The 24,403-nt window shown below is 44.4% G+C and overlaps 1 protein-coding gene across 13 annotated transcripts in view; it reads right to left on the bottom strand.

The window, feature by feature from the left end:
* LOC124008625 (RNA-binding protein Musashi homolog 2-like) overlaps positions 1-24,403 on the bottom strand; it is a 343,271-nt gene that overhangs the window by 65,680 nt on the left and 253,188 nt on the right. For 8 of the 13 annotated variants that reach the window (XM_046320058.1, XM_046320069.1, XM_046320047.1 and 5 more), the window contains exons 8-9: positions 23,447-23,529; positions 6,447-6,618 (exon numbers count right to left, since the gene is read on the bottom strand). In XM_046320058.1, coding sequence (XP_046176014.1) covers positions 6,447-6,618; positions 23,447-23,529 — 255 coding nt within the window. The remainder of the gene's footprint in view (positions 1-6,446; positions 6,619-23,446; positions 23,530-24,403) is intronic. The other 5 variants (XM_046320106.1, XM_046320089.1, XM_046320122.1 and 2 more) reach the window with 1 other exon arrangement.

Raw genomic sequence — 24,403 nt, 5'->3', positions numbered from 1 at the left:
ACAATCATCATTTTAATTCAGGATTTTTGTGGTGTCCCTAAAGAGGGACAATAGAGCCCGGAGTACAAGGCCATTAGGACCTGATAGTAGTTAGCAAGTTGGGTAATACCAAAGCATGTCCAGAGTGCATAAAGGGAGATTACCATTTCACATGGAATTTTACTGCAGTCATGACTCATGACTGCCCATGTGGCGGTAATATTGTCACCAATATTGTCACCTAGTTGCACCTGTGTAAGGATCATGCTGTTTCATCAGCTTCTTGATATGCCACACCTATCAGGTGGATGGATTATCTTGGTAAAGGAGAAATATTCACAGGGATGTAAGCAAATCTGTGCCCAAAATGTGAGAGCAATAAGCTTTTTGTGCATATCGCATCTTTTATTTCACCTCATGAAACATGCAGCACTTTACATGTTGCATGTATATTTTTGTTCAGTATAGTCATTATAATGCCATTATTGCTTTTGTGATGATTTTGTACTGACCTTTTGTACTGACAACAACAAAATGATTATTTGTGCATACTGTTAAAAAGAATGGTGCACGTCCACACATAGGAGGCTCCCCTATGGAAATCAAATGCCCATCCAACTGATTCCTTCTGGCACCGGCCTTGCTGTGTCTGTGTGTGTGTGTGTGTGTGTGTGTGTGTGTGTGTGTGTGTGTGTGTGTGTGTGTGTGTGTGTGTGTGTGTGTGTGTGTGTGTGTGTGTGTGTGTGTGTGTGTGTGTGTGTGTGTGTGTGTGTGTGTGTGTGTGTGTGTGAGAGTGTATTTGTGTGTGTGTTTGCCCTGGGCCTCCTGCTGCAGTTCACTAGGTAGTATGTGCTGACTGTCCCAGCAGAGAGTTAAATGAGGCACATCTACATGGCAGGGAGTGGGGGGGTCAGGGGCTGGTATTTAAAGGGCATGGCGTGAATACTGTTCTGTGGCGTTCTGTTGACACATGGGCCGCTGCCTCAGGACATGGAGGGAGGGAGGGCTACAGCACATCAGGGGCATACAGAGCAACCGCAGTCACTTGCCCATAGAGGGAAAAATGTAAACTTTCCTCACACATACTCTCTCACACACCCACTCATCTCCACAGTCTGACACACATTCATAGATGTTTTAAGTAACTGTCCATTGAAAATATCACTTTTAAAAGTTAATATTCTGTTAACTCATACCCAAATAATGTTCTTGAGTTGACATTTACTTGTATTGGTGGCATAAATGGGAGAAAAAACACACAAAATATTTCACCTTAAAATTGTATCTGTAACAGACAGTTTACAAAATATTAATAATAGAATAATATTTTTTATGACCGGTATACGACCACACCATTATATTCTTAATGTACACCCACACCATTATATTGTTGGGGTACACCCACACCATTATATTGTTGAGGTACACCAACACCATTATATTGTTGGGGTACACCCACACCATTATATTGTTGGGGTACACCCACACCATTATATTGTTGAGGTACACCCACACCATTATATTGTTAAGGTACGACCACACCATTATATTGTTGAGGTACGACCACACCATTATATTGTTGGGGTACACCAACACCATTATATTGTTGAGGTACACCTACACCATTATATTGTTGAGGTACGACCACACCATTATATTGTTGGGGTACGATCACACCATTATATTGTTGAGGTACGACCACACCATTATATTGTTGGGGTACACCAACACCATTATATTGTTGAGGTACACCTACACCATTATATTGTTGAGGTACACCCACACCATTATATTGTTAAGGTACGACCACACCATTATATTGTTGAGGTACGACCACACCATTATATTGTTGGGGTACACCAACACCATTATATTGTTGAGGTACACCTACACCATTATATTGTTGAGGTACGACCACACCATTATATTGTTGGGGTACACCAAAACCATTATATTGTTAAGGTACGACCACACCATTATATTGTTGAGGTACGACCACACCATTATATTGTTGGGGTACACCAACACCATTATATTGTTGAGGTACACCTACACCATTATATTGTTGAGGTACGACCACACCATTATATTGTTGGGGTACGATCACACCATTATATTGTTGAGGTACACCAACACCATTATATTGTTGAGGTACACCCACACCATTATATTGTTGAGGTACACCAACACCATTATATTGTTGGGGTACACCCACACCATTATATTGTTGGGGTACACCCACACCATTATATTGTTGAGGTACACCCACACCATTATATTGTTAAGGTACGACCACACCATTATATTGTTGAGGTACGACCACACCATTATATTGTTGGGGTACACCAACATCATTATATTGTTGAGGTACACCTACACCATTATATTGTTGAGGTACGACCACACCATTATATTGTTGGGGTACGATCACACCATTATATTGTTGAGGTACACCTACACCATTATATTGTTGAGGTACGACCACACCATTATATTGTTGGGGTACACCAAAACCATTATATTGTTAAGGTACGACCACACCATTATATTGTTGAGGTACGACCACACCATTATATTGTTGGGGTACACCAACACCATTATATTGTTGAGGTACACCTACACCATTATATTGTTGAGGTACGACCACACCATTATATTGTTGGGGTACGATCACACCATTATATTGTTGAGGTACACCAACACCATTATATTGTTGAGGTACACCCACACCATTATATTGTTGAGGTACACCAACACCATTATATTGTTGGGGTACACCCACACCATTATATTGTTGGGGTACACCACACTATTATATTGTTGAGGTACACCCACACCATTATATTGTTAAGGTTTATATTGTTGAGGTACGACCACACCATTATATTGTTGGGGTACACCAACATCATTATATTGTTGAGGTACACCTACACCATTATATTGTTGAGGTACGACCACACCATTATATTGTTGGGGTACGATCACACCATTATACTGTTGAGGTACACCTACACCATTATATTGTTGAGGTACGACCACACCATTATATTGTTGGGGTACACCAACACCATTATATTGTTGAGGTACACCAAAATCATTATATTGTTAAGGTACGACCACACCATTATATTGTTGAGGTACGACCACACCATTATATTGTTGGGGTACACCAACACCATTATATTGTTGAGGTACACCTACACCATTATATTGTTGAGGTACGACCACACCATTATATTGTTGGGGTACGATCACACCACTATATTGTTGGGGTACACCCACACCATTATATTGTTGAGGTACACCCACACCATTATATTGTTGAGGTACACCAACACCATTATATTGTTGAGGTACACCCACACCATTATATTGTTGAGGTACACCTACACCATTATATTGTTGAGGTACACCAACACCATTATATTGTTGAGGTACACCCACACCATTATATTGTTGAGGTACACCACACCATTATATTGTTGAGGTACACCCACACCATTATATTGTTGAGGTACACCTACACCATTATATTGTTGAGGTACATCCACACCATTATATTGTTGGGGTACACCCACACCATTATATTGTTGAGGTACACCAACACCATTATATTGTTGAGGTACACCCACACCATTATATTGTTGGGGTACGACCACACCATTATATTGTTGAGGTACACCCACACCATTATATTGTTGAGGTACACCAACACCATTATATTGTTGAGGTACACCCACACCATTATATTGTTGAGGTACACCAACACCATTATATTGTTGAGGTACACCAACACCATTATATTGTTGAGGTACACCCACACCATTATATTGTTGAGGTATGCCTACACCATTCCAACACAGGAAAGCTGCTTTTTTTAGCATAGTTAATTACCTTTTTTTTAAAGGAAAACAATTTCACTCATATTGTAAGTCATAAATATTGGACAGTTACTTTAAACGGACACATAATTCAGACACCCCAATCAGCAGCCTGCATGTGTGTATATGCAACGTGTCATTGTTAACAGAGGTAGGGGTACGAGCATATACACTAGGGGGATCTGAGTCTGAGCGGAGAAGACAGAAGACAAAAAGAGGGAGGAGAAGAGAAGGAGGAGGAGAGGAGAAGAAGGAAACTCATTACTCTGGCGTGTTGAACCTAGCATCTCTGCCGCCCGCCATCTCAGTAAATAAAGTCTGTCATTGGATCTGGCCCGGTGGCTGTTTCCAGGCCCTGTTATTTGCGTTATTAATATGCATGCTAATGTACCTATTTTATGGCTCAACAGTTCTGATTCACTTCAAAATCAATTATCCATCTGGTACACCCATACTTGCCCAGGTTCAAATCTGTATTAATTTCAGCAAACATACATCGGGCACAACACAATAAAGATAAATGGCTAGATTAGGTGCAGTAAACAAAGGAACTAGTGGCAAGTTTTAATGAGATTTGGCTTATAAGAACCTTACAGTTCCTTAAATAATGAGCCTGGCTCTGTTTTTTTCCAAATGCAAATTATACAAAGGAATGTTTCGCTGTCCTGCCTTTTCCAATTTCATTTAGATAAGAGTGTCTCCAAATAAGTTGGCAGTTAATATTCTCACATGAGCACTCCCCGCCTCCTCTGCCCCTATTCTCCCTCCGGAGCAGACTGTTTTTCCCCTCATCCATAGTGACGCATTGATCCGTAATAAGTTCCGAAAAGTTCACTGTGCTTGTTAAATAGTTCAAACGGACAAAATCTGGACTGGGAACTACTTAGACAGTGCTGACAGAACCACTTACGGGTGTTACTGCCACTTTTACCATAAACCATCAGCAAAATCAGTCTGATATCAGTGTCATGCCCTTAGCAACCCCTCGCCCTGAGACAGAGAGGTGAGGAAAGAGAGAGATGGGGAGCTGAATGATGATGAAGGAGAGAAGAGGTACAGCTACAGCTGGCTGCCTTTAGATGAGGGCCCTCCATGACACCCCTCTGTGTCCCTGTCATTACCCACTGCTGGGGTCACAGACGGAGTGATGAATCCATAATATGACATCACCTCAATTTTCCTCTCCATTTATCCCGGTAATGTGGTGCCCTGTTCCCTACGCCCAGGACCACCCGTGACTCATCAGCGCCAGGAAAGTAGACCTCTTGTGGACACGGAAACGGCACACCTTAGATGAGCTCAATGTGGAGCTCAATAATCTGAGTACATTTTCCTCTATCTCACGAGACATTAGTTAGACCCAATACATTTTGCAAATGTATTGAAAATGAAATAAAGAAATAGAACATTTACATAAGTATTCACACCCCCTTAATATTTTGTAGAAGCACCTTTGGCAGCGATTACAGCTGTGAGTCTTTCTGGGTAAGTCTCTGAGAGCTTTCCACACCTGGATGGTGCAACATTTACCCATTATTCTTTAAAAAAAATATTTAAGTCCTATTTAAGTCAAATTGGTTGTTGATCATTGCTAGACAATCATTTTCAGGTCTTGCCATAGATTTCCAAGTAGATTTAAGTCAAAACTGTAACTTGGCCACTCAGGAACATTCACTAACTTCTTGGTAAGCAACTTCAGTGTATATTTGGCCTTGTGTTTTAGGTTATTGTTCTGCTGAAAGGTGAATTCATCTCCCAGTGTCTGGTGCAAAGCAGACTAAACAAGGTTTTCCTCTAGGATTTTGCCTGTGCTTACCTCCATTCCATTTATTTTTTATCCTGAAAAACTCCCCAGTCCTTAACAATGACAAGCATACCCATAACATGATGCAGACACCACTATGCTTGAAAATGTGGAGAGTGGTACTCAGTAATGCGTTGTATTGGATTTTCCCCAAACATAACACTTTGTATTCAGGAGAAAAAGTGAATTACTTTGCCATCTACTTTTTTTTTACCCAGCTACTAACAACTGCCTTCTTTGTGATGCATTGGAAAACCTCCCTGGTCTTTGTGGTTGAATCTGTATTTGAAATTCACTGCTCAGACTGAGGGACCTTACAGATAATTGTACTGTGTGTGTGGAGGGTACATAATTATATAGTTTTTAACATGATTTTTGAATGACTATTACTGCACACAGAGTGAGTCCATGCAACTTATTATGTGACTTAAGCAACTTTTAAGGTTGAAGGTTTACCATAACAAAGGGGTTGAATAATTATTGACTGAAGACATTTAAGCTTTTATTTTTAAGAATTTGTCCAAAAAAAACAAACAAAAAAAAACATAATTCCACTTTGACATTCTGGGGTATTGTGTGTAGGCCAGTGATCAAAATCTCAATTGAATTAATGTTAAATTCAGGCTGTAAAACAACAACATTTGGAAAAAGTCAAGGGGTGTGCATACTTTCTGAAGGCACTGTACACCACCAGCACATTGGTTCTCCTTTATTACTTAAAGAAAAAACAATGAATCAGAGACCTGCACGATTGTTGGAGAGTGAGTGTTAGGGAATGTTACCGTGTGCGACTGAGTAGTGTGCTGGACTTTGCTGGAGTAGTGTTGGTCCATACTCACTCAGCATGCCCATCCCCAGCATGAAGGCATCCATGGTGTAGGGCAGGCCCCTGGCCCTCCCTCGCGTGCCTGGTGGGAACATCACCTCCTTGGGCTGGGCCTTCTTACATTCTACCTGTGAACACAGTGGGGAAAAAAATGAAAAATCAATCCTAATGGCCCCATGGAGGGAGAAGAATGGGACTGGGCAGGACATATCCAGATTTCAGTAGGACTCACAGAACAACACTGTTGCTTTTTTCTAAAAAGCTCAAGTTTGCTTGTCTGGGGAAAAATCTAAGGTCAATCCTTCAGAGTATTCCAGTGCCTTTTGAAACTACTGGTGCATCAGGATAGTTGTAGAAGAGCCTCCAAACATGATGTCTCCATTGATTATTTGAAAATGTCTTCCTGTAGCCACTTTCTATTGCCCAGCACCACAGTCACCTGCTAGTGGAGAGGCTTCATGTCTATTCTAACCCTGGCAGACCTTCCTATCATTCAGGAGTAGACTGAGGAATATGGAGAGAAAAGAATCCTCCACCCTGACTTCCACACAAACACTTTAGACAGCCCCCATCATCTCAGTGAATGCCTTTGTTTTCTGTCCTTTTATTCAAATTCTTGTCAGTCTTCCTAGACAGAGAGACAGTAGAGTGAATGCTGAGGCCAGGTTGGTAAAGCCCATTCCACCTGGAGCGCTTGTTCTCTCTCTCTCTCTCGTGTTCTCTCTCTCTCTCTCTCTCGTGTTCTCTCTCTCTTTCGTGTTCTCTCTCTCGTGTTCTCTCTCTCGTGTTCTCTCTCTCGTGTTCTCTCTCTCGTGTTCTCTCTCTCGTGTTCTCTCTCTCGTGTTCTCTCTCTCGTGTTCTCTCTCTCGTGTTCTCTCTCTCTCTCTCTCTCTCTCTCTCTCTCTCTCTCTCTCTCTCTCTCTCTCTCTCTCTCTCTCTCTCTCTCTCTCTCTCTCTCTCTCTCTCGTGTTCTCTCTCTCTCGTGTTCTCTCTCTCTCGTGTTCTCTCTCTCGTGTTCTCTCTCTCGTGTTCTCTCTCTCTCTCTCTCTCTCTCGTGTTCTCTCTCTCTCTCTCTCGTGTTCTCTCTCTCTCGTGTTCTCTCTCTCTCGTGTTCTCTCTCTCTCGTGTTCTCTCTCTCGTGTTCTCTCTCTCTCGTGTTCTCTCTCTCGTGTTCTCTCTCTCGTGTTCTCTCTCTCTCGTGTTCTCTCTCTCTCTCGTGTTCTCTCTCTCTCTCGTGTGTTCTCTCTCTCTCTCTCTCTCTCTCTCTCTCAAGTGATATAGATAATAAAAGAGAGTGAAATAAACAATAACAAATGAACAGTAAAACATTGCACTCACAAACGTTCCAAACAAATAAAGACATTTCAAATGTCATATTATGTCTATATACAGTGTTGTAATGATGTGCAAATAGTTAAAGTACAAAAGGGAAAATAAATAAACATAAATATAGGTTGTATTTACAATGGTGTTTGTTCTTCACTGGTTGCCCTTTTCTTGTGGCAACAGGTCACAAATCCTGCTGCTGTGATTGCACACTATGGTATTTCACCCAAGAGATATGGGACTTTATTAAAATGTGAATTCTTTGTGGGTCTCTCTCTTGCGCTATTTCTCTCTCTCTCGCTCGCTCCCCTCTCTATCTCTCCTGCCATCTACTCTCTGCTCTCACACACACTTAGTTCTGCCCTCTTATGACTAACATATTCTCCTCCAACACAATGCTTATCAGCTGGTAGATGTGACTAGCAATACAGCAAGCCTGTATGAACATGTATATATGTACTCTCTGTCAACACCGCTGAGAGAAATACATCAATGTTCTCGCTAAAGAACATGCACACAGATATATCTGTATAGACATATACAAACATGAAACCACACATGCCTAGCACGGGCACACACACATCCGCACAAAAAGTCTCACACACATACACACACATGCAAACACACACAAATTCACAAGCTTCACAATCTCAATCCTTCAGAGAGGAGCAGCTGGGGTAAACAGAGCAGGACCTGTCTAGGAGGGGTGTGTGTGGTGGAGGGGGTTGATCAGACCAGAAATAACATTCCACTCTGACAGACTGATAGGGGAGGGGGGGTTCATCCACACCAGTGAGAAAGTCATCTCCAGCCGTATCCTATTTACCACACATATATTTACATTTAAGTCATTTAGCAGACGCTCTTATCCAAATATACAGGATGAAATATACAGGAGTGTGTGTCTGTGTGACTGGCTTGGCGTATCTGTGCCGTGTGTCTATCGCCTGCTCTTCTTTTTGGTAGGCCGAGCCTGTTCATTGCGCTGCACAATCTGTCTGCTCCACTGCCTGCTTGGGCCCTAGGCCTGTCCATCTGTTTGTCTGTCTGCCTCCTGGCTTCGTGTCTAACCCACAGCCTCAGATTTAACAGGCTCTCTCTCTCTCTCTCTCTCTCTCTCTCTCTCTCTCTCTCTCTCTCTCTCTCTCTCTCTCTCTCTCTCTCTCTCTCTCTCTCTCTCTCTCTCTCTCTCTCTCTCTCTCTCTCTCTCTCTCTCTCTCTCTCTCTCTCTCTCTCTCTCTCTCTCTCTCTCTCTCTCTCTCTCTCTCTCTCTCTCTCTCTCTCTCTCTCTCTCTCTCTCTCTCTCTCTCTATCTATCTATCCTGCCCACTGCACAATATAAGCTGCGTCTCCTCTGCTGGGTTGGATACCACTGCACAGTGCAGGTAAACCCCAGCATCCATACAAATGCAAATGGCCAGGGCTGCACCTCTGCTCTGACAAGCTCCAGGCAAACATTATCATTCCTTCACTGATCCTCCACAGTAGAAACAGCCTGGTATTACACAGTGTTATTATACAGCGTGAGTTGCTGAGTTAGAATAAAAGTTGCCCATGCCTAAGTGTGAAGGTTGCTGTGTTAGATTAATAGTTGTGGTGTACAAATGTGGATGGTGGCTGCTTGCTGTGTTAGTGTGAAGACTGCTGTGTTAGTCTGAAGGCTGCTGTGTTAATGTGAAGGTTGCTGTGTTAGTTGCTGAAGACTGCTGTGTTAATGTGAAAGGTTGCTGTGTTAAGGCTGTTAGTATGAAGGCTGTGTTAATGCTGTGTTAAGGTTGCTGTGTTAGTGTGAAGGTTGCTTTGTTAGTATGAAGGCTGCTGTGTTAGTGTGAAGGCTGCTGTGTTAGTGTGAAGGCTGCTGTGTTAGTGTGAAGGCTGCTGTGTTAGTGTGAAGGCTGCTGTGTTAGTGTGAAGGCTGCTGTGTTAGTGTGATGGCTCGCTATCTCCAGAGGAAAAGCTGCAGTGTTAGACCACTACGATTAGTGGCTGTTGGAGGGCTAGTCGATTAAAGAAGCAGAGGCCATAGAAACACACTGTCCCTTAGTTCGCTGCAAAGCACTTTGTAGCTGTCACAGAGCACCTGTCCTCCTAGCTAGCGACGCTGCTCTGTTCTCTCACCCCCATTTGTGCATCTACGCTTCCTACCCTGTGAGAGCGACAATTTTCAGACTGCCATCATTTTCCAATCAAAGCAAACGGGAGCTTAAATACCTGTAAGGTGTGGGAGGGGTTGAGGAGGAAGGGGAAGCAGAGCAGGAGAGTGCACACTAGCAGTATAATTGTCAGGGAATGACCTCTATACTGAGTGGAGAGAAACCAGGCAGTACAAATAGGACGATTAAAAGTCTCTACACACTGACTGGGGCTAACACACCTCCACACTGACTGGGGCTAACACACCTCCACACTGACTGGGGCTAACACACCTACACACTGACTGGGGCTAACACATCTACACCCTGACTGGGGCTAACACACCCACACACTGACTGGAGCTAACACACCTCCACACTGACTGGGGCTAACACACTCACACACTGACTGGGGCTAACACACCTACACACTGACTGGGGCTAACACACCTCCACACTGACTGGGGCTAACACACCTACACCCTGACTGGGGCTAACACACCTACACCCACCTCACACATCTCACACACCTACACACTGACTGGGGCTAACACACCTACACCCACCTCACACATCTCACACACCTACACACTGACTGGGGCTAACACACCTACACCCACCTCACACATCTCACACACCTATACACTGACTGGGGCTCATGCAGAGACACACACCTCAAACATCTACACACCCTCACATGCTTACGCACACTTTCTGTTCAGTGGTCGACTGACTGGTTGGGTGGTGTTCAGCTGGACAGGAGCTCAGGAACAAGCACAGGAAGTGCCAGGTACACCACTCTCTTCTCCCCAGCAGCTACAGTCCCTCCCTCCCCCAGCATACACACCTCACAGCCCACTGTCACATCCAGGTAGCTGGGCCATCCACCAACCACATGGGCTGGGGGGGAGTGAATCCCCGGGCTGGCTGCTGTGAGTCAGTCAGGTCTGGTTGGAGTGGGTTTGTTATTCAGGGGAATAGCTCTCCTCTCCTATCCTGTCGTCTGTTAAAAATGAGCCAAGAGCTTGGCGGCTAGTGTGTGAGGGCAACACAGAAAGACGTGGGGGATAGACGGACCAAGAGGAGAGTTCACATCACTACTCAGACCTGAGACTCTCAATCAGGCTGCCTCAGAGCATCCTCTTCCCTCCTGAACAAACAGACAGACAGACAGACAGACAGACAGACAGACAGACAGACAGACAGACAGACAGACAGACAGACAGACAGACAGACAGACAGACAGACAGACAGACAGACAGACAGACAGACAGACAGACAGACAGACAGACAGACAGACAGACAGACAGACAGACAGACAGACAGACAGAGATACCGCCACTATCTATAGGCCATAAGCATTGCTTCTGATTCTCCTTGTAGTGGTGCTGCTACGACGGCCAAGTTAGATAGATAAGGACGTATTAGTAAGCATCCCCATCTTTGAAACACAGCTGACTCTGCCAGACTGAGAGGGCAGGATTTATCCAGCGGTCGTGACCTTCTCAATAGATCTCTCATTCCCATTAACCTTGTGGGTGTTGTAGGGAGCTGTGTGGGCGTGTCAGCCCTGTAGCAATGCTGTCCTCTGGGATGCGTGCCGTGGAGCAGGCGTGGGGTGGGCTACGTTGCGGCAGCGTTCACTCCACTACAGAGTGGATTATATCAGTCTACTTAAAAGGGCTAGCACTCTGGAGAAGGGAAACAGCGTGATTCATCCACTATAGCCTTCCAATTCCCAGCTGAACAGTAAAAAGCAATGAATGGTGTGAAAATGTCAGTCAGCTGAGTGATGTCAAGCCTGTGGGCACAGGCCATGGGATTATTCACTTAAGAAAAATGAGCTCACAGCCATTTGACTGCTGAATATTTACACTAAAGGTTGTTTAAAGGGTGAAATCACTTATAACTCAATGCAAACATCATCACACTTTAACAGCGTCAAGACATTCTAACCAACAGAATCAGATGCAATTTGCATATATGTGACCCTTTTCAGGATTCTAGGCCTATGTCGTTACTCCTTCACACGAGAACCGTTTGAACGGAATCTTTAAAAAAAAAATCTAAATGTGTTTTTTGTCCAAAAATGACTTCTGGAACATGTGAACTTTCATGTGCCTTAATAACAAACTTGTATGCCATCTGTAAATACGAATAAAATTGTTAAATTACGAGACTAGTTAGTTTAGCCACAGAAAACGACAGCAACCTTCCCGCTAGCCATGATTGGCTGAGATAATGAGTGGGCTGGACATGACGAGAGATGAACTCGGATTGGTCTGCCATATGGCATGCTTCTGTCTATTTGAGCTGGTTAGTATGTGTAGGTAATCCTGTCTAACGCAGCTTTTAAAACCTATATATTGCTTAGTAGAACTGCATAAGTGTTGCGCTCCACTTTCTCAAGGACCGAGCTTTGAAATCAGTGGAATTAGTGTATGATAGCTAAGGAGATGCATAAAACACCTGTCTCTGGATTACATCTTCAAACTAAGGGCATCCGTGACAAGGAGAAGCGTCCAACCATGATGTATATGGGTAAGATAGTCTAGCTAGCTACATTTTTAGATATTACATGTTTCTAATTTTGACAAATTCATTTTCAAGTGTACTGTTAGCTAGCTATCTAACATTATCTGGCTGGCTCACTAGTTAATGTTACATGTATGATCTTATTATTTGTATCTCAGAGCTTGGCTAGTTATAGCCTAATGTTAGCCAGCTAACATTCAACCTGGTTGGTTAGCTACCTGCAGATTCATGCAGGGTAGTAACGTCATGAGTAGTGATTATGGTTCATTGTATAGCTAGCTAAACATCTACTGCTGCCCCCTGGACACTATGATCACATAGCTGATGCCCGCTGGACTGTCCATTAATCACGGTACTCCATTCTGTTTATTTATGTTTTATCTGTCGGCCCCAGCCGCGAACTCAGGCTCTGTGTGTAGTTAATCCGACCCTCTCTGCCTCGTCATCGCCATTTTACCTGCTGTTGTTGTGTTAGCTGACTAGCTGTTGTTGTCTCTCCTGTTGTTTTAGCAAGCTTTCCTAATCAAGACCTGCGATTACTTTATGCCTTGCTGTATATCTCTCTCAAATATCAATATGCCTTGTATACTGTTGTTCAGGTTAGTTATCATTGTATTAGTTTACAATGGAGCCCCTAGTTCCACTCCTCACACCTCTGATACCTCCTTTGTCCCACCTCCCACACATGCGGTGACCTCACCCATTATAACCAACATGTCCAGAGATACAACCTCTCTTATCATCACCCAGTGCCTTGGCTTACCTCCGCCGAATCCACACCCCACCATACCCGTCTGCACATTATGCCCTGAATATATTCTACCACGCCCATAAATCTGGTCCTTTTATTCCTTGTCCCCAACGCCCTAGGCGACCAGTTTAGATAGCCTTTAGCCACACCCTCAACCTACTCCTCCTCTGTTCCTCGGGTGATGTAGAGGTAAACCCAGGCCCTGCATGTCCCCAGGCACCCTCATTTGTTGACTTCTGTGATCGAAAAAGCCTTGGTTTCATGCATGTCAACATCAGAAGCCTCCTCCCTAAGTTTGTTTTATCTCACACACCTACACACTGACTGGGGCTCATGCACAGACACACACCTCAAATATCTACACTGTGCTATCTAACCTCTAAACGAGCTTCAATGCCATACAACACTCCTTCCGTGGCCTCCAACTGCTCTTAAACACTAGTAAAACCAAATGCATGCTTTTCAACCGTTCGCTGCCTGCACCCGTACGCCGACTAGCATCACCACCCTGGATGGTTCCAACCTAGAATATGTGGACATCTATAAGTACCTAGGTGTCTGGCTAGACTGCAAACTCTCCTTCCAGACTCCTATCAAAAACATCTCCAATCCAAAATCAAATCTAGAGTCGGCTTCCTATTTCGCAACAAAGCCTCCTTCACTCACGCCGCAAAATTTACCCCAGTAAAACTGACTATCCTACCGATCCTCGACTACGGCGATGACATCTACAAAATAGCTTCCAATACTCTACTCAGCAAACTGGATGCAGTTTATCACAGTGCCATCTGTTTTGTTACTAAAGCACCTTATACCACCCGCCACTGCGACCTGTATGCTCTAGTCGGCTGGCCCTCGCTACATGTTCGTCGCCAGACCCACTGGCTCCAGGTCATCTACAAGTCTATGCTAGGTAAAGCTCCGCCTTATCTCAGTTCACTGGTCACGATGGCAACACCCACCCGTAGCACGCGCTCCAGCAGGTGTATCTCACTGATCATCCCTAAAGCCAAAACCTAATTTGGCCGCCTTTCCTTCCAGTTCTCTGCTGCCTGCGACTGGAACGAATTGCAAAAATCTCTGAAGTTGGAGACTTTTATCTCCCTCACCAACTTTAAACATCTGCTATCTGAGCAGCTAACCGGTCGCTGCAGCTGTACATAGTCCATCAGTATATAGCCCACCCAATTTACCTACCTCATCCCCATACTGTTTTTATTTGATTTACTTTTCTGCTCTTTTGCACACCAGTATCTCTACCTGCACATGTTCATCTGATCATTTATCACTCCAGTGTTAATCTGCTAAACTGTAATTATTCACTCCTATGGCCTATTTATTGCCTACCTCCTCATGCCTTTTGCACACATAGTATATAGATGTTTATTTTCTACTATGTTATTGACTTGTTTATTGTTTACTCCATGTGTAACTCTGTGTTGTTGTCTGTTCACAGTGCTATGCTTTATCTTGACCAGGTCGCAGTTGCAAATGAGAACTTGTTCTCAACTAGTCTACCTGGTTAAATAAAGGTGAAATAAAAATAAATAAATAAATAAAATAGCTAGCAAGCTATATGTCTTAACAAAAGACTCCACTATGCGTGTCCATTTTAATAGTTAATTGAGACAACTGTTAGCCAGTTAGCTTGGGTGCTTGACTGCTGTTAGGACAGAACGCTCAGATCAACCCTTAAAGAGATTGGTGTAGCAAACTAAGAGGGTGTGAACGATGCTGAATGGGTGTAGACGAAGAAGAGCTCTCCAGTAAGTACCAAAACATTCAAAGGCCATTTGCTCTAAAGTTTATCAACTTTCAAAGCAGAATGACTTTCCCATTGTTCCTCAAATGCAGTGTATAATATCTCATTTTGTAGCTCTGTCTCTGCTTTTATCCAAAGTAAAAAAACACAATTTCAAATTTTGCTACATAAGACCGAATCCAGGTGGTCGATCACATATTTAAAAAGCATAATTATTTTCTAATGTCACAGTAAAGAACAATGGTAGCATAATGGTTACATAATACGTCCATTATTTATGGTGGATAGTTACGGCAGTAGACCATCTTGAGAAAACCCTCTTCACAGCTCCGCCTATAAACCAAAGGTTTTAGTGATTCTGCATCTCTACTATTGTAACTCTATGAGAGAAGAGGTGAGAAGAAAGAGCAAACTAGGGGACATTGATGATCGTTTATTTGTCAGGACAACCTGTTCTCCATAATCAGATGTTCAGACCTTTCAGATGCAGGGTACCAAACACTTTTTCCCAAAGTAAATCTGTCATGAAGGAAGCACACACAGATATGCCACCTCCTTTTGGCATATGCAATTGCACAGCCACACAAAGAGTACTGAACCAGAGAGCACAGGATGACTTCCTTCCTCAAAGGACTGAATCATGAAATGAGAGGCAAAATAAGCTGCTTGTACTGAACAAGGGACATGGTAAAAGCGCTCACAAAGAATTTGGGGAAAAATGACAGCAAGAAAATCGCTTCCTGTTTCATGGCTGTATGATGCAATAATGGTGGGTCACTATGTTACGCGTAATGTGCATAAAACATCCACAGCACCTGTCATGATACCAATAATTGCTTGTAATACACCAGATGTATGTCCTTGAACCGATTATTTTAAAATTGCACACAGAAGGAGTCATAGGGATAATTTAGTTGCTAATGGCAGCCTGCAGTAGCTCGCCCTTCAGCTTGAGTTATTCAATGAGAGGGGGCAGCACTGAGCTAGCCTGCAATGCCCCTTCCTGGAATAGCTCAAACTGCTTTTCTCAATTAGATTTGCTCAACTCCTGCATCCTCTCTCCTCCGTCATTTCTAGACTCCTTTTGAAAAAGCTTAAAGGTAATCGAGGCGAGGCGGTGAAGAGAGGGTAAGTGGACGAAAATGTGTATGAAATGAGAATCCATATCCAATCACGCGTCATCAGGCAAATTACGTTTGCAGGGTGGAATCCCAAAATAAATGTATAAAGGGATAAAAACGAATTTGTGCAAGACATTTTATAGATTAAAGGATGTGTGGCAGATTTCAAAACTCTTCTGTGAAGGACTCAGGTAGGATACTTGTGCTTCTTCGCCAAAAGGAGGCTATCGAGGACGGTAGGACCGTTTTCCGTTTGCCTACTAAAGAATTCACAAACTCCTCGACCACTTGACCACTCAACGGTTTCTGGGTCACGAAAAAGAGAAGACTGAGGAGGGAGGACGGAGGAGAGAGGACAGAGGAGGGAGGACAGAGGAGGGAGGACAGAGGAGGGAGGACGGAGGAGAGAGGACAGAGGAGGTACTTTTACCAAAACAAGAAAACCCCTATGTCTCCATGTGACGTCATCTTAACTGACTTAATTTGGCTTCAATGTGCTATTGAGTCTTCACATAGGAATGAAGGGTGTCACGTGATCAATGGCTTTGTCCATTCATATATAGAATCATTGCTTTTAACATAATGCACGTTCTACCTGGCGGTATACTGAACTGTAAGTGACTGTCTCACAGCAGGCATGTAATTGTTGGATCTGTCACTATCTGGCTATCATGTTCATGTTCATATACATCCTAAAAGCAATGGGACATGGGTTTTGAGTTTGACACAATCAAGATGTATCACAGAACATCAAGATCGCCCGGTATGTTATTTAACTGAAATTCTGGACTAAATTACATTACATCAATCTAAAACAATATGGGTGAAATGTGGATTCAATGTACATAATATCTTTCAACATTCAGTTCCTCCAGCAACACCTCTCCCTATTTCCATACAGTACATGGAGGCATGCCTGTAATTTATAGCCTTCCCTCCCTGCTCCAGTCAGTGTGGGCTGGAAGCAGCGCTACCTGCCTGCCTCCCTGCCTGCCTACCTGCCTGCCTGCTTGCCTGCCTGCTTGCCTGCCTGCTCACTACAGTAATTGGTTGGCCATGTCAGGGGACCCGACTGGGAAATTGACTACTAACGGACAATTCGTCCCTGCGGCAGTGATCATTCTCTACTGAGGAATATCATAAATGACACATTTAAGAACATTACCTTGGAGCAGTTCACTAAAACCAATATGGGCCTATTTTAACGGCACACTACTCCCATCTAGAGATCTGAGCCACTACTTGATAGGTGTTCATTATGCATTCATATTGGGAGGCGGGTGGTGGAGAGAACAGAGATCATTGCTTCGATTAGAGGGATGACTGAATGACTCTTGTCAAAGAGAGAGGGCAACAGCAACCTGCCATCAACACTACAGCATCCACATCATCTAGATCAGCTTCACTGTTCCCTTCTAGGCTCCCTCCAACCACTGATACTACTGGCAATGGCAGGGGGGACAAACGCTTCTGCTGCTGAGAGGTATCAGAAAGGCCCAGGTTAACCAGGACAGCAGAACTCCCAGTAACTTGAATTAAATTGCATGAGAGACATGAGACCATGTGCATTATTGATACACTTAAAGTAACTTTGCCTATGAGACAGAAATCTATATTTCCCCCATCACACACACATCTATATCCCCCCCCCCCTTGCCCTCTCTCTCGCTCTCTCTCTCTCTCTCGCTCTTTCTTTCTCTCTAACTATCTCTCTCTATCTCTCAATACACTTCCCTGCTTCTGACATTTCCCTGCCTCCGCCAGTATTTCTATCTGTGCTACAGCAACTCACATTAGAACAGCTTTACTTCAAAACACAACTTGTATCCTGTCACTTTGACAAGGTCAGCCCTAACTCAGAGTTGGAGCAGCTGCTTCCTGTACAGCACCTCTCAGGTCTTAATATCTAGTGAAACCCATGTTCACTAGAGTAACAACCTGCTGAGAGGAATCATCTATACATGAACAAAAGTATAAAAGCAACATGCAACAATTTCAAAGATTTGACTGTGTTACAGTTCATATGAGAAAATCAATTCATTAGGCCCCAATCTATGGATTTCACATGACAGGAAATAATATATAATAATATATAATATAATATAATATATGCCATATACAGATATGTTAGTCACAGATACCTTAAAGAAAATGGGCCTCACAATGGTCTCAGCATCTCGTCACGGCATTTTGGTACATTCAAATTGACATCGATAAAATGCAACTGTGTTCGTTGTATGTAGCTTATGCCTGCCCATACCATAACCCCACCGCCACATTGGGGCACTCTGTTCACAATGTTGACATCAGCAAACCGTTCGCCCACATGACGCCATACACATGGTCTGCGGTTGAGAGGCCAGTTGGACATAGTGACAAATTCTCTAAAATGACGTTGGAGGCGGCTTATGGTAGAAAAATGAACATTCAATTATCTGTCAACAGCTCTGGTGGACATTCCTACAGTCAGCATGCCAATTGCACACTTCCTCAAAAATTCAGACATCTGTGACATTGTGTTGTGTGACAAAACTGCACATTTTAGAGTGGCTTTGTTTTGTCCCCAGCACCTGTTTAATGATCATGCTTTTTAATCAGCTTCTTGATGTGCCACACCTGCCAGGTGGATGGATTATCTTGGCAAATGATAAATGCTCACTAACAGGGATGTAAACAAATTTGTGCATAACATTTGAGAGAAATAAGCTTTTTGTACGTATGGAACATTTCTGGGATTTTGTATTGCAGCTCATGAAACATGGGACCAACACTTTACATTTAAAGCGTCTTTATATTTTTGTTCAGTATAGCTACAAATCCAATGGTAGCAGATTACAGACTGTTACCAATCTAATTCTAAAACCACCAGATTCCAACATGTTTCCTCATATTCACACTGAGCCACAGTTTCCCTTCCTGTCTCAGTATGCCAAAGCTATGTCTCTACTTGGACATGGAGAGTGGACACAGATCCAACAGAACACAGGACACTCGGGAAGAGAGGGACAAAAGAGACAAGACAAGGTTTTCAAGGTTGTAGTTGTAAATCACTGCATGGTGATATTTGAGAATTGAGAATATCATTGATTAATGTAAACCAAAATGAACATTGGGACTGATAGTATATTCAGATGTGAATAGCAATTAAAGAGGAATAATACAGGGGGTTCCAGTGAACCCCAAATTCAGTGTTTCCTTAAAGCAGAGTGTGTCTGAGAGGTCCCATCTGTCAGAGAGGCGCTGCAGCGTGGCATGTCGTGCTGATGTAACATGGTGTGTGTGTGTGTGTGTGCTCTGCTGACTGACAGACAGTGTGTCACTCCCTCCCTCATCGTCCCTGGCCGTCCTGCCAGTCATCCATCAGGCTCATCAGCCCAACAGCAGCCCATTAGGCCCAGCTCACATATTAATGACAACCTATGCCTCTTGATAAATGTCACACTGGCGCTGAAGTGCTAGCAGATTCTCACAGCTCCCTCCACACGGTTCCACACAACACCATCTCAGAGGACCGCTGATTGCAGCTTCTTGGTTCCACTACAACACTATAGTTCCACTATGCTTCTACTCCATTACACTGAGGGGACACTCTCCATGAGGAGGTGTGGCTGAATGACTAATGGCTAATAAGCTACCCAATCAGCACCCCTCTACTACTTGACAGCGCAAACTTAATGCATAGAGCAGGTGTTAGTCTATCACACACACCAGCAGGTGGCGATACACAGGGCTACCTGGAGATATTTAGAGAGATAAAGTGAGACCTTATTGTCATTCAGCCTCTGTCCCCCTGGCCGCCTCGCAGATGAGGCAAAACTCACACTGTAACAATCAGAGAGGAAGTTGGTGATCAGGATGACATTGAGACAGAGAGAACAGGCCATTTCCTCAATCACTCTCTTGCTCCTGCCCTGTGGGGCTCCACAGTAATCAGACCTGAAAAGGCTGGGAATGGAAGGAGAGGGGGGGGGGGGGAGAGAGAGAGAGAGAGAGAGAGAGAGAGAGAGAGAGAGAGAGAGAGAGAGAGAGAGAGAGAGAGAGAGAGAGAGAGAGATAGAGAGAGAGACATGGTACTTCCCAGCAAGGCAGGCAATGGTTCACCAGAGGCCAGAAGCCCCCCTAGTGGGCAGACCACAGCAGAGAGTAGAAGAGAGGATGGGGTAGTTTCACTCAGTCAGATGGACATCCACATTCCTCCGCTACGTCAACCTAGCTATAAATATCCTGTCCTTAGTGTAGAGCTATGCTGCTCCACACATGAACCCTGGGTGATTGAGTAAATCCTCCAGGATCCACTCACACACACACACACCAGTGCACCCCACACACACACACACACACACACACACACACACACACACACACACACACACACACACACACACACACACACACACACACACACACACACACACACACACACACACACACACACACACACACACACACACACACACACACACAGGCATGCATATGTTCACACACAAGCACACACACACACACCATGGGTAGATTACATCTCAATGTGCACTGACCCCAGATGATGAGCTAGGCTTGGGGGAGGAGGGTTCACCTAGGTGCTGAAGTTCATGTAAACTCCCAAGAGTGGTCTGTCAGCCTGTCTGTCTGCCTGTGCTGTCAGTGGTAGAGTGGCAGGCCTACTGGAGGGCACATCAAAGGGATAGCACCAGGAGGTATTATTAAAACTCTTAACATTACAGGGAGTCCTGTCCAGTGGATATCCATGAATTATCTGAGATCACAGGAGCGTAATAGGTCTATTTCGGAAATGACTTAATTGGGTGAACTCAGATATTAAATCCCCCCCAAAAATCCTCCTGTAATAAATACTAAGTTAAAACCTGAGCCTTTTATCTTCCCTGCTTTCCCTCCATCCTCTCCTCCTTCCCCTCCTACATCCCCTCCTCCATCCCCTCCTTCATCTCCTCCTCCTCCCTCTCCTCCTCCCTCTCCTCCATCCTCTCCTCCATCCTCTCCTCCTTCCCCTCCTCCATCCCCTCCTCCATCCCCTCCTCCTTCCTCTCCTCCATCCCTTCCTCCATCCTAACCTCCTTCCCCTCCTCCATTCGCCCCCTTCCTGTTCTCCCAGATGTCAGCACTCTGTCGGATTTTCTAAGGGGCCAAAGCGGGACATTTGGATTTGAAGAGAGTTCTGTTCAACCCCCCTCCCCTCTGTCTCCGGCAGAGGAAAAGCCTGCTGAATGTTTTATGGGCGGCTGCGTGTGCTTAGAGCGGACATCAAAGGCAGGCAGTGTCGCGCCGTGAGAGAAATCCTCACGAGGGCGACACATGCTCTGTCGTCACCTACACAATCTGACCCTTACTAGCAGACTCTTCCCTAACGTCCACTGCTCTGGACCTGTGGCCTGTGTTTCAATCTCTACTGAATTCCCTCAGAGCCGGGTCGCCTGGCACACAGTTGACTGTATACTCTATTAAAGGAAGGGGTTCAACATGCAACAGATGGCAGGAAGCAGAGATGAGAGGCATCAAAACACACGATGACACTAAAACAGCCTGAATACAGGACCCTGCCTGCCACAGGAGTATACTAAATAATAATCATAATAATGATGATGAATGGAATTAGCAAGTCAAATATAAACAGCACAGGCTGTTAGCAGATGATGCTTCAGATAAAGCTTTGATCTGAAGCTCTACCAGTGGATTCTAATAGAGAGGAAAATGGGAAGAAGCTTGCTTGAACTCCCCGGAACGGTTTAACCCTCTCCTCGGTTGTCTTAGAAACGCTCAACCATCTCATTACCGCACAGAGAGAGTGCAGCACATCAACTTCTGTTATTTTCAACAAGACAAATAACCTGGAGTATTTCAAGTAGCTTTTTATTCTCCTCCATTTCTCTGAAGTTATCCCATCTCATGCAATTCCCTGCTAGTCCAATTCAATCCAGCGTGTCGATGGGTGGCACGAACAATGCTCCAAACCACTGCAGGGAAAACGAAATGGCAGCCCTGGCTTGGTGCTCCCTGAACGATGAAACCATTTGATGCAATATCATATAAAAATCGATAGCATTGTCTTGGTCTCATAGATCTGCAAGCAGACACTGTGTCTGTCCCTGGGCTCAAGGAGCAGCTTGTCTGTGACGGAGAAAGAGAGGGAGAGGGGATGGAGGGATGGAAGAGGGAGACGAGGGGGATCAGAATTACTACAATATCTGATCTCCAGCTCAGATAACCAGGCCTGTTTCTCCTCTTTCTCTGCTCTCCTTCTCTCCTCGCCCCCTATTCTCTCCTCTCCTCTCTTTTCCCCTCCCCTCTCTTCTACCCGTCTCCTTTCCTCTCTGTTCTTCTCATGTGATTCCTATGGGAGGGACTGTTACAAATATTGTGGTAAGTAAGGGCCATACATGGACGAGTCGGTCTCTTGTTTCTACTACACCACCACCGTCACTCAGGTCTATGACCCTGAAGGAGACCACGTGGTAAAGGGAGGAGTCCCAGCCCGTAGAGTGACAGGAAGAGATGATTCCCTCTAGCCCATCACAGGCCAACCCAGTCAGTAGACTACACACAGTGCACACACAGGGGGACAGGAGGGGCCTAACCGCTACTACAGAGACTCAGAACTGTCTACTATCTATCAACGTGTGACAGAAACATTGACGGCTACAGTACGCCGTGCTCAATTGATTCATCTGATGAGCTGAACTGATGGAATGACCATAAGCTTTCGACTGTGTGCTTTGAAGCAGAAGACAACAGCAGTGAGGTGGTGAGTTAGATCATTACTGGGCTTCCTGGAAGGCTCTAATCCCTGGTTAATGAACTCTTCCTCTGCCAACGCTCTCCCAGCAACACTCTCTCCCTGGCTGGCCAGCACTCAAGGTGTGTGTGTTGTATGGGTTGGGGAATATAGGGGCAAGAAAGCCACTCCCTCAACGTGACAGGCGGAACTCACACACACAATTTCACAGTTACCGGGCAGTACACACCACTGCGCTACCCCATCCCAGAAACCCAGAGACCCACAGAGTGCACACAAACAGGCACGCACATGTATGCACACACACACACACACACACACACACACACACACACACACACACACACACACACACACACACACACACACACACACACACACACACACACACACACACACACACACACACACACACACACACACACACACACACACGTATATATACAGTCATGCACGAGCACACACACACGCCTACGCCCCACACACACCGTTGACTCTAAGCTATTAACACTCCATTAAAGAGGAAATCAAATATTAATCTTTCAACACCAACCTGGAATTGAAAAGAAGAGTAGACTTACCATTTTATTATTGATTTCATGAAAATGAATTTCACAGACTTTCTCTACGACGTCTTCACCCTCGAAAGTTACAAAGCCAAATCCTGTACAGAGAGAGAGAGAGAGAGAGAGAGAGAGAGAGAGAGAGAGAGAGAGAGAGAGAGAGAGAGAGAGAGAGAGAGAGAGAGAGAGGAAGAGAGAGACAGTGAGTTAGGGGGATGTTCGCAAACTTCAGCATTAAAAGAAAATGCACCATGCAGCTATTATCATGAGGTGCATGGAGAAACTCTGCCCGCCCCCCGTCTTTTGGAGAGGCAGAATGGCGTGAGCGCTGGGAGGAACAACTGAACAAGACAGACATTGTCTTCTCTAAATCAAGAATATGATGAAATCTCAGACCTTATTAGAGGCACTGGAGGACCTTCTCCACAAAGAGAAGATGGAAAAACAGCACAAAGCCCATTTAATGAGATTCATGGGAGCAGGGGCCTTAGCATCTGAATTTCATTAAATGCATTTTGTGTTCGCTTCATTGAAATTTCACTGTATAACAAGACCTCGTTTTTATGTTAATGCAGGACTCGGCATATCTGAATGTATCATTGACCGTGGGATGTTTGAAGGTATTTATAAAATAAAGGCTTAACCCCTTCCTATATCAAGGAGACAAGGCCATGAGACAAGACGACTGTAGCCTTGGCGCACCAGGGAACGGCTCTGCTCTTTTCTCGGGCTGTTCTGATGGCTGACGCACAAAGCAATCTGCCTTCTTTATGGTGCGGGTTCAAAGGTGAAATGATGTTCTATTGCATTGTGTTAGAAAGGAAGAGCTAGTGTGGAAACACAAAGAATTTGGAATAAAAGAATAAGTGGGAATGAATGAGAAGCAGCCTGTAGTACTGTAGACAGACAGACAGACAGACAGACAGACAGACAGCTACAGACAGTGGAAACACAAAGAATTTGACAATAAAAGAA

Source organism: Oncorhynchus gorbuscha, linkage group LG02 (genome assembly GCF_021184085.1).
Source record: "Oncorhynchus gorbuscha isolate QuinsamMale2020 ecotype Even-year linkage group LG02, OgorEven_v1.0, whole genome shotgun sequence".
In the NCBI taxonomy this organism is placed as follows: domain Eukaryota; kingdom Metazoa; phylum Chordata; class Actinopteri; order Salmoniformes; family Salmonidae; genus Oncorhynchus; species Oncorhynchus gorbuscha.
The sequence above is the reverse complement of the archived record's forward strand: the minus strand, read 5'-3'. Positions and strand labels throughout refer to the sequence as shown.